The sequence below is a fragment of the Vulpes lagopus genome, chromosome 3 (genome assembly GCF_018345385.1).
Source record: "Vulpes lagopus strain Blue_001 chromosome 3, ASM1834538v1, whole genome shotgun sequence".
Lineage (NCBI taxonomy): Eukaryota > Metazoa > Chordata > Mammalia > Carnivora > Canidae > Vulpes > Vulpes lagopus.
In genome coordinates, this window is record NC_054826.1 from 28,782,599 (window position 1) to 28,797,254 (window position 14,656).

At 53.5% G+C, this 14,656-nt stretch overlaps 1 protein-coding gene across 2 annotated transcripts in view; it reads right to left on the reverse strand.

Annotated features, from left to right (window-relative positions):
• Positions 1-14,656, reverse strand: part of IL17B (interleukin 17B) — a 40,738-nt gene that overhangs the window by 5,314 nt on the left and 20,768 nt on the right. Inside the window, exons 1-3 of one of the 2 annotated variants that reach the window (XM_041747874.1) lie at positions 5,979-6,242; positions 3,957-5,002; positions 1,549-1,838 (exon numbers count right to left, since the gene is read on the reverse strand). In XM_041747874.1, the coding sequence (XP_041603808.1) occupies positions 1,549-1,838; positions 3,957-3,977 (311 nt within the window). In that variant the 5' untranslated portion in view covers positions 3,978-5,002; positions 5,979-6,242. Of the gene's footprint in view, positions 1-1,548; positions 1,839-3,956; positions 5,003-5,978; positions 6,243-14,656 lie in introns of those variants that run through there. The other variant, XM_041747875.1, reaches the window with a different exon arrangement.

Genomic DNA, 14,656 nt, shown 5'->3' on the forward strand with positions numbered 1-14,656 from the left:
TTTTAATTAATAAATAAATAAAATAATCAAAATGAGTTCCTCAGTTGCATGACTGCATGTCAAGTGCTCAATAGCCACATCAAGCTAACGCCTACCATGTTAGAATTGACATCATCACAGAAGGTTCTATTGAACATGCTCTTCTAGAGTCTCAGGACCTAAGTTGTCCAGGGAAAAATATTTGGCCAGGGAGTGCCTGGGTGGCTCAAGTGGTTAAGCATCTGATTCTTGGTTTCAGGTCAGGTCATGATCTCAGGGTCATGAGACTAGGCCCATTTTGGGCTCCACACTCAGGGAGGAGCCTGCTTGAGATTCTCTCTCTCTCTCTCTCTCTCTCGTAAATCTTTAAACAAAAATCTTTGGCCTGATTAGTGAGTGAGGACCCTTCCAGTTAGTCTACTTCTTCATTATTCATTCAACACATATACATTTGGCCTCCTCTGCGGGTTCTGTGCTTAGAAGGTTCTCTGCTTAGAAGTAGAGAACTCTCTGCTAGAGTCTCAGGACCTAAGTTGTTCAGGGAAAAATATTTGGCCAGGGCAGCCCCGTGGCTCAGCAGTTTAGCGCCACCTTCAGCCCAGGGTGTGATCCTGAAGACCTGGGATCGAGTCCCACATTGGGCTCCCTGCATGGAGCCTGCTTCTCCCTCTGCCTGTGTCTCTGCCTCTCTTTCTGTGTCTCTCATGAATGAGTAAATAATAAAATAAGATCTTAAAAAAAAAAAAAAAAAGGAAGTAGAGCTACAGCCAAGGTGAGACACCGACCGTATCATCTAGAGATGGCAGGTCTTGACTCACAAACCTGGCTGTGAACCCTAATCATGTGGAGATGTATAAAATATCATTTTCTGGGCCTCTTCCTGGAGACTGTAATTGAGTGGGACATGAGAATTCTTACATGACTCTGATGCAGACCCTGGGAATGTGCCAGTCATTCAAAAGTGAGATGGATGTGGACACAGCAACTCACTGCCACCTGTGCGTACTGTAACTAGGAGGTGTGTACAAGGCACGCCAAAGCAGAGGAAGTGAAAGCCTTGCAGATGCTTCAGTGGGGACGTGAACCATAATGCCTAGGCTCTGCCTCAACAGCTCATTTAATAACAAGCCTATAAAACCTATGAAGTGAGACTCTTAACTCTGGGAAAGAAACTGAGGGTTGCTGGAGTGGGTGGCGGGGGGATGGCTACCTGGGTGACAGGCACACAATGTGACGAGCACTGGGTGTTACATGAAACTGATGAATCACTGACCTCTACCTCTGAAACTAATGACGTACTATACGTTGGCTAATTGTATTTAAATTAAAAAAAAAAAAAAAACACTACAAAGTTTTAACCAGTATCACCTCTACTTACACTGAGGAATCTGAGGCTCAGAGAAGCTAAGCTTGCCCTAAGCCACACAGCTGGTAAGAAGCAGAACCAGGAATCAAACCAGGCACCCAGATCTCTGAATCCCAGGTCTATGACAGTGATGGCGACAGTGAGCACAGTGTCCTCCTCGCCGCCACCAGGCATCCTGCCCACGGCTGCCCAGCCCGGCCTACCTGTAGCCCCAGGGTGACAGGCTCCTCTTGTTGGACAGCCACAGCTGCAGGTTGACCTCACACTTCCTCCTGGCCGGCTCAGAGCTGTTCCTGAGCTGGGCCACCATCTCGCTGAGGTTCCTCTCGTATTCCTCCATGCGGGCGTATGGCTTCGCCTGGGACACCAGGTCCAGTGGCACCTGGTGGGGCCCTGGAGCCAGGGTGCCAGGCCGCGCTGGCCCCTTCCTCTTGCCTTTGGGGTTCCTGGGCTGGCCCAGCCCCAGGAAGATGGAGATGGTGAGAAGGAACAGCTGGGGAAGAAGGCCATACGTCAAAGGTAGGAGAGCCAGGTCTCCCTCTGGGCCAAGACTGGAGGCCCAGGGAGAAGAGAGGGAAGAGAGCCTCTGCCAAGGACCACCCTCGCTGGCCATGCCTGGCCTGGTCCCGCCCAGCTGCCACATGTGTACCACACGTGTGTGTACGTACCATAGTCATCGCTGAGTCCTACATTGGCACCTCTTAAACATCTCCCCACCCTTCCATTTCTCTATCCGAGCAACCATCCTCACTTCCCTCAAAAGCCTCCTACCTGGTCTCCCCAAATCCTCCCTGGCTCCTTCTATCGGTTCTCCAGATTGTGGACCAGCACAGCTGTTTGAAATGCAAATCTGATAATGTCACCCTCCAGCTAACAGTTCCCCCTGGAGGTAACAACACCCCGACTCCGCTACACAGTCTGACCTCTGCCTCCTCAGATCACCCCTGGCTTCCTCTCACTCCTGTGCTCCGGCCTCTGGCCTGCTCTCAAGACCTTCTTCCCACCACGCTCCTTTCTGCCACAGGGTCTTTGCACAGGCTGCCATCTGCAGAGTCCTGCCTCCCCTCCCCTTCTAAATGCCACTTACCCCTCATGTCTCAGCCCAGTGTCACACCCTCAGGGATGCCTTAGGGGACTTTCTTGGGCTCTCAATACCACATGCCCTCGTTGCTTGACTACAGACTTAGTTTGTGTGTGTGGCTCTTTTATACATACCCTCCGCCACTAAGCACAGACTCCATGTGGACAGCCATTGCCATGGTTTCCACACACTGTCTCATCCCCTATGCCTGGGTCCCTAAACAGCTGTCACTATGCCTGCCCTCTTGTAGCTCACAGTCCGGGAGAAGGGGGACACATAGTAGGCAAGGAACCAGCCCCTAAATATCTTGGGGCTTGTTGCTGAGGAGGAGGTGGCTGCATGTGGCTAGAGATCAAGGCCACACGCTCAGTCTGGTGGCAGTGGAGCGGCCCTGCAAGGCCTTTCTGGGGTGCCGGCAAGGTGAGGTGAAGGGTAAGGGGGGGGAGTCTAAATACCTCACAGTGGGGTGGGGTCAATGTGAGAGGAGGTTTGAGTTGGTGAAGAGCTTTGCTAGGGAAACCACAAGGCTGAACTAGAGCGAGCAGGGGAGGGAGTGTGAGATGAAGGTGGGGAGAGGGGCATCAAGGCTGAGGATCCCTGTTGGATGCCATGACCCCTGTGCTCCCCTCCTCCGCACCACCCACCCCATCCACGCCTTACACACCCGTATCCAACCTCACCAACCATCCTCCCCCTCTCCCCCCACTGAACCGAGAGTGTCAGGCAAGTCTCTGGCCTGCTCAGGAGAAGCCCCAGGGTGCTGGCAGGAGGACCCAGGCTCTGAGGACCCAGGCTCCTCAGCAAGCAGAGGAGACAAGGGCCAGAACGTGGGTGGGGCCCAGGACTCTCCAGAAGGCAGGACTCTTCAAGGGGGTTTCAGCCGGTCCCTGAGTCTAACCAGGGGCCCACCTGCCCTGAGTCACTCCCCTCACCACCTGCACAGCCCACGCCTGAACTCTCCAGGCTACCCAGCAAGTCCTGCCCCCTGGAAGCAAGTTTCAGCAAAGCCCCTCCTGGCAGCGCAAAATCCACCAAGTCGCTCAATTCTTCCTTTCCGGTCCTGGATCCCGGTGCAGAAAAACGCCTCCTTAACAATTGGCTCTCTCCTCTGCGCTTCTCACATGGACTCCGGGAAGCCCAGAACAGAACCAAAGTCGCCCCTCCCTGGGGATCAGAAACAGAAGGACTTGCCCAAGGTCACACAGCCTGGATCCCAGGCCCCGGGGACTCTCTGGACACCACCCCCCATAACGGGGTTTGCCAGGATCTCCCCCGATGGCTTCGGCCTGGAGGGGCCTCGCTGCGAGGCCGAGCCCGAGCCGGTGCAGGGGCCTGAGCCGGCGGCCAGGGCTGCGGCTCTGAGACCCGTCTCTGTTTCTGTCTCGCCCTGGGGGAGACGGCAGAGGGAGAGCTCGGCCTCTGCAGATTCCAAGGCAAACAGAGGCGGCCATTAATCAATAGGAAAGAAGGACCGAGACGCTGCGGCCCTAAAATGGGTGGGGGTGGGGCGGGTGGGGAAGCGCCACGTACCAGGTTGTGCGGCCAGTCCATCCCGGGCCGGGCGGTTGGCCTGCAGCTGCCGCCCGCCTGGAACCCCAGATGCCTCCGCCAAGAGAATGGCAGCAACAGGATGGAGCGAAGCAATTATAGCTCGTCAGGGGGCTGCTGGGGGGTGGCTGGGGGGGCTCGTCATCAGCTGGGAGCCTCGGCCCCGGCTGGCTGGGCCTGGCGCAGCGGCAGGCGGCGAGGGGCGTGGGGCAGGCCAGGAGCCGGGCCGAGGTGCCCGGGGGCTGTTGACTGAGGGACAATGCCCTGTGTGTCTGGCGGGGCTCTGGCGGGTGGCACCTCCGTCTGTGGCCTGCGGCTAGCCACCCGGCCAGCACCCACAGGGCCGGCTAAGACAATCAGCTTCGTTTGCTTTGGGGACGGCGAGGGGGTGAGGGTGGAGGAGGGACGGGCTGTCCGTTGGTCAGGAGAGCAAATGTTCTCGGCTGTGCTGGCCAGGAGCGGGACGCAGGCCCCATCTCCCAGGGAAACAGCCCAGGCCCTCCGGCCTCAGCCAGCCTCAGGTGAGTTCAGTGGCCCTGGGTGATCGGCGTCCCACCCACTTAGTTCACAGGGGGGGAAACTGAGGCCAGAGCCGGGAAGGGGGCTTGTCTAGGATTACGCAGCGGGTTCGAGGTGACAGAGCTGGGATTCAGACCTGGTCCCCGTGCAGGGCTCGCTCCCCCACCCCGTGCTGTTTGTCTTGGGATATTTTCTGCACAGTTCCGGCCTGCCGTGGACATGCTTCTGAATCTGTGCTCTCACGCGGGCCAAGTCGCCGTTCATGAGGTCTTTGTGGCTGGTTGTTCTGGCCTTCCCGATGTAGGGCTCCCCGTCCGGGGTAGAGGGTCTTCACTCCTGTGTGGCTGGCTGTCACTTTGACTCTTTCTCAGCCTCAGTTTCCTTCTCTGTAGAATGGGAGTCATGCCCAGGAGTCAACAGTGGCCTGGCCCATTTCTTCCCGAAATCTTTCCGAGTCTCACTTCCCACCTCTCTAGAATGGGGGTAATGACAGTGGCCACCACATGGGGCTGTTAAAAGGAGGAAAGGAAATAAGCCATGTTAAACAGCTGGCCCAGTCCCTGGCATGTAGTAAGTGCTCAATAAACACTTAGCTGTTTATGACGAAAATTATTATGATGAAATAATCACATAATTGTTATTACAAACATTAGCTATTCTAATTAGCATGAGAGCCAGCGTGGTTCTCATCGCTCAGCCAACTCTCCTTCCTTGCCCCTCCGGCCCCCCTGAGAGAGCTCCGGGCTTCACAGGCTCCGGCCACAATGTGGTGAGCTGGGGTGACCCCAGGGGCTACGGGTCCTGAAATCCCACGCTGAACTGGCCGGTCCCGAGGGTCCAGGTCTCTCCGCTCGAGCGAACAGTCCAGCCTGATTTGAGGGAGCCAGTCCGCCCAGGGAGGCGGAGGAGGGTGGGAGAGAGCGTGCAGAGGACAGGGAGGGACACGGTGAAGGAACAAACATCTAGGACTGCACCGTCGTGCTGAGGGCCACTCCTGGCCATTTACAGGAATAGGCCGAGGGGGAGAACACAGAGTGCGACGCGCTGCCGAATGTCACAAGATTAATCTGTCCGGGGCAGGTTTCCACAGCATAACTGAGAAACTGGCTGAGGCTGGAGCTCATCGAGAGATACCACCATATTTGGTCAAATACTAGACAGGACTCTATTCTATCACTGGAAACTCCAGAGGGAGGGGGACTCTGAAAATACCTCCTCAGGCAGCAAGGGCCCCCACTCCCATCCCAGGCCGCCCCAGCCCCACCCCACTGTCCTCCGAGCTAGTGTGAGGGGGTGAGGGATGGGGGCAGCCTCCTTGCTACCCCTCTGCTGCTGCTGGCGGGTGGCGTGAGCAGCATGCAGCTGGGGGGACCCCACCCCCCACCCCGGCCGGCATCCACGGAAAGGGAAATGAAAAGATAGGGACCTGGCTGCCAGGGGGGTCCTCTGCTTCTCAGGCCCCCCGCAACCACCACACTCTCCTACCTGCTGGCCACATGCACCCTTGCTTCTGTATCCCAGAGTCAGGACTTAGCTGTCTGGGCTTCCAGCTCGGTGCTTGTCAATGTAGACTCCGGGGCCCTGGCCTCGGCGCTCTGACAACGCAGGCCCGGGAATCTGCGCCTCACAAGGAGCCGGTCTGGGAGCTACAGGAGTCCTCACCCACTCTCTTCACATTCCCCCACCCCACCTCCACTTCAGCACGGGAGGAGAAGGGGGCAGGTGGGGGTGGGCCTCAGTATTAGTGCCAGAGTCAGGAGAGGCTAGTTAGAGCACACCTGTCTCTTCTTCCCTCGCAGTTTATACCCACAGCTTGGGGCCAGGCTGGCACTTGGGGCCCCAGACTCCTCCCAGTAGGGAGGGGGACACCTGTGGGGGTACCACGGCAGGTGCTTGGGGAGTCACGGAGGGTCCCAGTGACCATCCCTGGGTTTCCCGTTCCTGGGCCATCTCAGGCCTGGAAGGCAGTCCCTTCCTCCAGCCTAGGTTTCGAGAAAACCACCAAAGCGTCATCTGCCCTCAGGGATGTCCTGAGCGTGAAGCTTGTCCGACTACAGTGGGACCAACCTAGGTCTGAGAGAGAGGCCCAAGAACGTGGGCGTCAGTGTTTCTGCCCCACAGCAAAGTTGGGGTCCTTAGGTCTTCTTTCACGGGAAGTGGTGGGCACTCATAACGGAGGCCCCGGGCAGGGGGGGGGGGTGCTGGGAAGGGAGAGGCAGGGGGTGGTCTTGCTCAGGGCCACCAGAGCCCTCGGCGGCAGGGCCCGCCTTTAAGCGGCGCTGTGCTTGCCACCAGGTGGCGCCACCAGAAAGCCAGACAACCCTGAAGAGTGTCGCATGCCCTGAAGGAACCATCCCCCCCTTCCCTGGAATGGGCCCTGGCGCTGAAACTGAGGGGACCAGGTGACAGGGCATGGGTCCTGTGCCTGCCCTCTGGCCTCCCGAGCAACCCTACTGTCAGGGTCCAGCTCCAGGGACACCTCCCATGTCAGAGCAGCAATGGCACAGGCTGCCAAGAGGGTGGGGGCAAGGATGGGGTGCAGGCTTCTGTCTGCTGTGTGAATGATTCCTTCGCTTGGAGCATCCACCATGTGCTGGGCCCCAGGCGTTTGTCTGCTGGACATCAGAATTTTCAGGAAATAACAATTAGTAATAATAATAGCTACTGCTTAATGTCTATTTACTGACTGCCAGGCACTGTGCTAAGTCCTTCGTGAGCATTGTTTCAGTAAATCTTCCCAGCCACCCTGTGGTGAGGTCCTAATTTTATCCCTCATCTACGAACGAGGAAACTGAGGCTCAGGGAGCCCAAAGTCACAGAGGATTCAAAGTAAGGTTGTCTGATTAGTGTACAAGCTGTCCCCTGCAGTGAGGGGAAGGAGAGGAGGGTCACAGCCAGGAGAGGGTGGGGGGTGTCCAGCTGGTCACGGAGGAGGGCCAGTGCTTGCCTCGGCCCCCCCATGACATCCTCAAACGAACTGGACCATGAGTGCTGGGGAGGTCACTGAGCCCAAGCCCAAACCAGAGTCCTCAAGAGGATCTGAGAGCTCCCAGGGCGTGAGCACGGCACCCAGCAGTGTTCCTGGCACGTAGTAGGCATTCACAAGGTATTTGATGCGTTGCTTCAAGCCAGCTGTATGCAATATGGAGTGTTAATGCTGGAATGGAAAATGGGAGGCCCGAGCCACAGGGACCTGTAGAGGGGGTGGGGGAGAGCCCAGGGGTAAGAGTTCAGACTCTAGAGATCCACAGATCTGAGTTTTAATCCTGCCTCTACCAGTTCACAGCTGTGTGACCTCGGGACAGTCACTTGACTTCTCTGAGCCTCAGGTTCTTCTGCACAGTAGAGATTAGAACTTGGCCTGGCTAGAACGTTATGAAGATCAAATGAGATCATGCATGTTAAAGCAGTTAGCAGAGTGCCCGACAAAAGCAAATGCTTAATTAAAGGTAGCTGCTGTTGTTATCACTGTTCTTGTTAAAACAGGTAGTGATTTGGGCCTTCAAGGTTGCTTCTGGAATGTTCTTAGGTGGGAAGGGCATGGTATAGCGGGAACAAGGATAGAACCTGCTGAAGAACGCAGCAGCCCCGTTTCCAACGGGTCCACCCTAGAGCCAGGAGGACCTGTGGGATTCAGTGTAAAGACTTGCCCGAGTGGCCCAGTAAGGTCTGGGGAGGCAGGAGACTAACAGGCGCCTCTGCTGCGAGATGGAGGGGGCTGTGGCCAGGAGGGCGCATCCTCCACAGGAGGTCTTGGCTCTCCTGCCATGCTGCCCACCCCGCCCGCCACCCTCCTGGGTAGGAGTCTTTCTCCCAGGCCCATATTTGCACAAATGCCTGCCTCACTGCTCACTCCAGAGCCCCAGCCAAGAGGCACTATTTTAAGCTCCCTGGACGGGAACACTGTTGGTGGGAACAGACCCAGCCAGCAAGCTCCCAGTTCTCAAAAAAGGGAAAGGCCTGGGCAAACTGCGGCCCCTGAGATGTGCAGAGGGACCGCCACATCCACATGATCCTCTGCCCAGGCCAGGTGCCAATGCCTCCTCCCCCATGGGGGGCAGTCAAGGGAATGGGAGTCAGGGTAGGACTCTAAGAGGTGGACTTGTGTTCTGGGACTGGGTGGCTAAGGCCTCCCTTCTGCCTAGCAGCCAGCCTTGAAAACACCAAGCTTGTGTTTCTGAATTACAGATCGACTCCACCCTGTACCTAGTCTCTGGTTAGTGCTCACTACCCATAGGCTCTCAGAGCCAAGGGATGTCTTGTGCAGTCCCCACCAGCATAGGATCCCCTTTTAAAGCACCTTAGCTGAACACCTTCACAGTAGGGAGATTTCTCTCTGAGGGCGCACATCCTAGTTTTTAAAGCCTTAGTCGTTGAAAAGAATAATTATAAGAGTGTTCTCTTTCATTATGCTGAAGTTCCTGCCTATGATGTGATACGGCGTAGTGGGAGATGGCCAACTTCAGAAATGGTGGTCGGACACTTACCCAATCCCTCTTATGTGCCCGTGTCCACTTCTCCTAACCTCAGTGAGCCTCAGTATCCTCCTAGAGATGTTTAAATGGATTTCTCAAAAAAATTTATGATTTTCCTGGCATACAACTAATACTTCATATTTGGCCAATTCTGCTGTTTTTATCATCATTTGGTTGGGTTCGTGTGCACCCAAGTTGGGTGGACAGTATTCTCCTGCGTGTATATGCTATTTTTGCTCTTTGATTGCGTATAGACCAATATTTAAAGCATGGACTTTGAACCAGAGTGACCTGAACCCCAGCCCCTGTACACAACTGCTGGGTTACCTTGGGCAAGTGACCTAACCTCTCTGAGCCTGTGCGTATCCTCCTGGAAAGGAGGCGGATCTAACAAGATAACGCATGTCAAGTGCCTGGCATGGCGTGGTGCTCAGTGAATGGCTCTGTGATTATTTTGTTTTACACATTGTTCTTTGCTCTTGCTCAGTCAGGCCAAAGAGAACAATTCTGGTCAGCTCTCTTCTAGAGCTTTTTAACTGCCAGAGTCCCAGTCATATCCCTGGAAAAAGTGAGCTCCCCATCCGCCAGGTTGGTTTAGTAGAGGGCCGAAGACCAGTTGGGAGTGGTATCTGGGAGATTCACGAAAAAGAAAGTGGGGTGCCTGGTTGGCTCAGTCAGTAGACCATGCAACTCTTGATCTCACAGTCATGAGTTCAAGCCCCACACAGGGGCATGGAGCCTGTTTAGAAAAAATAAAAAAAGAGGAAAGGGCTGGGCTCACTGAAGGCTTGGGTCCACAGGTGGGGCTGTCCTGCCTGCCTCCATTTGTCCAGACCTGGAACAGGAAGGAGCCCAAAGAGGCTCATGAGGGACATGGATTAAACAGCCTGTCCCTGGGGCAGACAGAGGCGCCGGGCCCCCAGCCCACCGGCATATCCTCCCCTTGGTCCCGGGGGATGTTTATCCTTCCGTCAGAGTTTATAGGACGTCTGGACTTACAAGATCCAGAGTCCTGGCTTTTCCCTGAAAGCTGTTGGCCCCTCCCCCTGCTGGGTGGGTCCGCATCTATTTTGGATAGGAGGCTCCATCCTCCAGCAGAAGCAGGAAAAGGGGACCACATGAGAAATGTTCTCTGTAGACCCCCAGAGCCCAGATCCTGTGGAGGAAGAAGCCTGGGCTGGGGTGGGGGTGGGGGTGGGAATAAAGAGGTTGGTGTCTCCCAGCTGTTTACAGGAGAGGAGTCCTCAAGGGGAGGCAGGGTGGAGAGGGGAATTCCTTCATAGCTTGGGTTCAAAGGCCCGCTCCCCAAACACAGCTGAAAGCCATGGTACTGCTCAGAGTCTGCCTTACATATTGGCTTCTGTTACCGGCTCAAATAGCAATGTTTTCATTGTGTTTGTTTTGGTGTCTGGGTGAGTGCGAATTCTCGGATGGGGTCTTGCAAGTGCGAGCCTTGGAGTCATGGGGTGGGAGCCTCTTGCAGACCGTGAACATGGCTTATTCTCACATCTGCTTCTCAGTGCCCGACTTGGGAACCCAGGGACAGCTATGACCAGGGCCAGACTTGCTGGAGTGCAGGAGGAACCCTGAGAGCTACCCAATACCCACCACTTGGGGGGACAGGTGGTGAGACAGCTCCCACTGCCCTTAGCAAGGAGCCTTGACAGCTGTAGCCTAGGCCTCTGTCCCCGCCCTGCTTCCCGATATAGACACCAGCCTCAGAAACATACAGGCTCTCAGGGCTACGGTGAGTCCCAACCCAGGCTCCCTGCAGAAGGAGGTCTGAACCTCCCAGCTCTGTGGCATGAACCCATCAGCTGAGGATAATGAGAAGCTGCCCCAGGTGGTGGTTTAAATATCTTGCCCAGGATGCTCTGCATGTTTCTATGAGCTGTGATTTTAAGATATAGGCAGTGAAGAGCCTTGAGAGTTCTTGAGGAGGGTCCACTCACTTCTTGACAAATACATAGTGTGCCAGGTACTGTGCTCAGGCCTGGGCGTAGAGCAGTGAACAGCTAAAACAGTTCCCGAGCTCACGTTCTTGAAAAGGATGGTGAATATGACAATATTGGTATTTGAGGACCAGGCTTCGGCACTGTGGCTGGGCATCCTTCCTCACCATCTCCTATACCTCTTGCATCCGTGAGCATGACTGGAGCCCATGACCTCAGCATTCAGGGCATGTGGAAGCAGGTACAATGTCTTCAGAATGTGACATCTTGCCAAATTGCTATTGAAAGGTTGGTTCTCATAAATACTATATTGGTGAGGAAAGAGGAAGAAACAGCTGGTGGGGAATCCGACCACATCCAAAGTCCGTTCCCAGGAAAGAAGCCTCCATGATTGTTCTAATGTTAGAAGACAGGTCCAAGGGGCACCTGGCTGGCTCAGTCAGAGCATGTGACCCTTGATCTTGGGGTCATGAGTTCAAGCCCCATGTTGGGTGTAGAGATTTTTTTTTTAATTTTTATTTATTTATGATAGTCACAGAGAGAGAGAGAGAGGGGCAGAGTCACAGGCAGAGGAAGAAGCAGGCTCCATGCACCGGGAGCCTGATGTGGGATTCGATCCCGGATCGCGCCCTGGGCCAAAGGCAGGCGCCAAACCGCTGCGCCACCCAGGGATCCCGGGTGTAGAGATTATTAGAAAAATAAATAAACTTTTAAAAAAATATTTTTAAACATGAGAGACTCCTAACTCTGGGAAACAAACAAGGGGTAGTGGAAGGGGAGGTGGGCGGGGGTATGGGGGTGACTGGGTGACTAGCACTGAGAGGGGCGCTTGATGGGATGAGCACTGGGTATTATACTATATGTTGGCAAGTCGAACTCCAATTAAAAAAATATACAGGGGATCCCTGGGTGGCGCAGCGGTTTGGCGCCTGCCTTCGGCCCAGGGTGCGATCCTGGAGACCCGGGATCGAATCCCACATCGGGCTCCCGGTGCATGGAGCCTGCTTCTCCCTCTGCCTATGTCTCTGCCTGCCTCTCTCTCTCTCTCTCTCTCTCTCTCTGTGACTATCATAAATAAATAAAAAATAAATAAATAAATATACCAAAAAAAATTTTTTTTAAAGAAGACAATTTCAAGGTTTGTGGCCCTGGAAGACAGAAGTGGTACAGCCTTAGGGCCCAGGCAGATGCTGGTGGTAAAGGTGATAGCTTCTGTGTGTACCGCTGTAAGTGCTGTAAGTCCCTGACTTTATTTACTCCCTTTATCAACCCCATGTGAATATAAAGATTTTTACAGAAGAGGAAATTGAGGCCAGGGAATGGAAGCACAATGAAAAAAGGGGCAGAGCTTAGGATGAAAACCTCAGTCCCTAAGGCCACTTTTGACCCACCACCCCACCCTAACCTTTGCCACAGTTTAGGGAATGAGCTTTGGAACCAGGCAGTGGTGAGAGGTGGGCACCCAGGTGTCTACACCCAGGTGTGTAGGCAGCATACACAGAGCACCAAAGTCCACCCAAATTCTCTTTGACATGTCCAGGCTGTGCTCTGTGAAGCAGCCTACGTTGAAAGGAAATTTGTTTGGCAAGAGGGCTTGGTGCCAGGTGGACATGTTTTCTGAGTCAGCTCTGGGGAGAATTCGAGGGTCGGGCTGACCCCAATCTCTCTCTCTCCCAATAGTGCGCTCTTGGAAAAACTGGGATTGTTTTGGGTCTGGTGATTACATAGCTATGTCCACAATTTTTTGTCTTCCATATTAGGATTATTGGGATTCCCTTGCATTCTATCCCATTATCTCAACCACAGGCCTAGCTCTGACACAATCTTTTTAGAATTACCTACAAATCTTCACATGTTTTAGGCTGTTTCTTCGAATCTTAGGATCAGCAGGACCTTATAGTCATTTTGCTGGCTTCTCAAGGATAGTAAATGATCCCAAGTCTCTTATCAGGCTCTGTTTGATTTAAATGTCTACCTCCCTGCTCCTTCCATCCGCTGATGACAAATTTGCTCTTTGAGAACATACAGAACAAAGCTGCTCCTTCTGCCCTATGACAAGCAGTGTCAGTCAGAATGGGTCACATTGTGCTGCGGTAACAAACAACCCCCAGAGGCTCACTCCAGCAAACATGTCTCACTCACCTCCGTTACAAGTCCTGGGTGTGCTCTGCTCATCAGAATTGCTCAGAGACCCAGAGTGATGGGACACTTCTACAAGTATCACAGCAGGATCAGAGGTTTGGAGGTTGTGGGTTTGTAGAGGTTGAAGAATGGGTTCTGGAGTCTCTGCTCCAACCACTTATTTCCTTCCACCAAATTCTTTCCTCTCTTTAAGTGTCAGTTTCTTATCCGTAAAATGAAGATAATGAGAAAGGAGCAACCTCACAGATTTTCTGTGAGGTTAATTGAGAGGATGGATTTAAGCTCTCATTGTGGAGCCTGGTTCATAGAAAGAACTCCATAAATGTCAGCTGTTATGATGTTAACATAATATTGTTAACTTACTGGTGGCTACCATCTCTGGACAGCACAAGCCCCGCTCTTTCCATTGTTCCCCATCTTGGCCAGTTGGAATTCCTTGGAAGAGTTAAGGAATTATTTTTTCCTTCCACAGGTCATTTTCACATTTTTTAGTCATGCATTGTATTTCATGAAGGAGGAGCTTGATTGAGGGCTCAAAGCTGAGGCAGAAAAGGTATATCTACGTGTCTTGCCAACCCCAAACTAGATGTATTCTGTTCAAGGTTCATGACCAAGATCTTTTGGAAAGTCCAGAGAAGAGAGGTCAAATTTGGAGAAGAATCCTTGCTTGAGATAAAACCCCTTGGTGGAAAGATTCAGAAATCAAACTATAGAATATCCAAGTTAGAAGAGACGTGTAGAATGAGCAAGTATCATCAGCTCTTCTCTTTTACAGATGGGGACACCCAAGACCAGAGAGGGAAAGAGACTGATACAATGTGACACAGCAACTCAGTGTCAGAGATGAGGCCTGAGCCCACTCCCCTTAATCCCAGTCTTGGGGCTTTCCACACACCGCAGAAGAGGACAAAGGGACAACATTCTTCACCGTTGGGATGGGGGCGGTGGGTGGGGGTGGAATCTCCTTGGAATTACGGCTTGTCCTCATTTCATGGAGTTATACTCCAGCGGAGTTGTAAAGTTAAGAACTTTATAAACATTACCTTATTAAGGCTTCTTGAAAACCCAAAGTCACAGCTCCTCTGGGTCATGGGACATGCGTTGAGCATCCAGTGAACAAACAAAGGGTAACATTACATTTTTCACTTCGTTTAGGAAACCTGGCTTCTAATTATAGGATTTGTTTAACAGTCCTGAATGGTTTACGAAGGCTTGGATCAGCGTCAGTCCTGAGGAGTGTCAGCAGGGGAGACATAGGCAGGGTGGAGGCAGGGAGGCAGGGACAGGACTCAGCGGCAAAGGGGAGAGATGATAGACAAGGTCAATTTAAGCCAACGCCTGGAGGGCATTAATTTTCCCTAAAAACCCCAGCCAGGTTGCTCCCAGTTGGAAATGATCTCCAATGACCAGTACCATAACCTTTTCACACAGGGACAATGACGATGAATTAGCTCGAGGGCAAGCAGGTGAAACAAGGATCACATTACTATTTGGTGCTCTGTCAAACTGAATCCCTGCAAAGGGGCAGGTTATCCTTAGCACACCCTCTTCCCCTTCCGGAGATATGGGCCGGGGGCTGGCTCCAGCTCCTTGC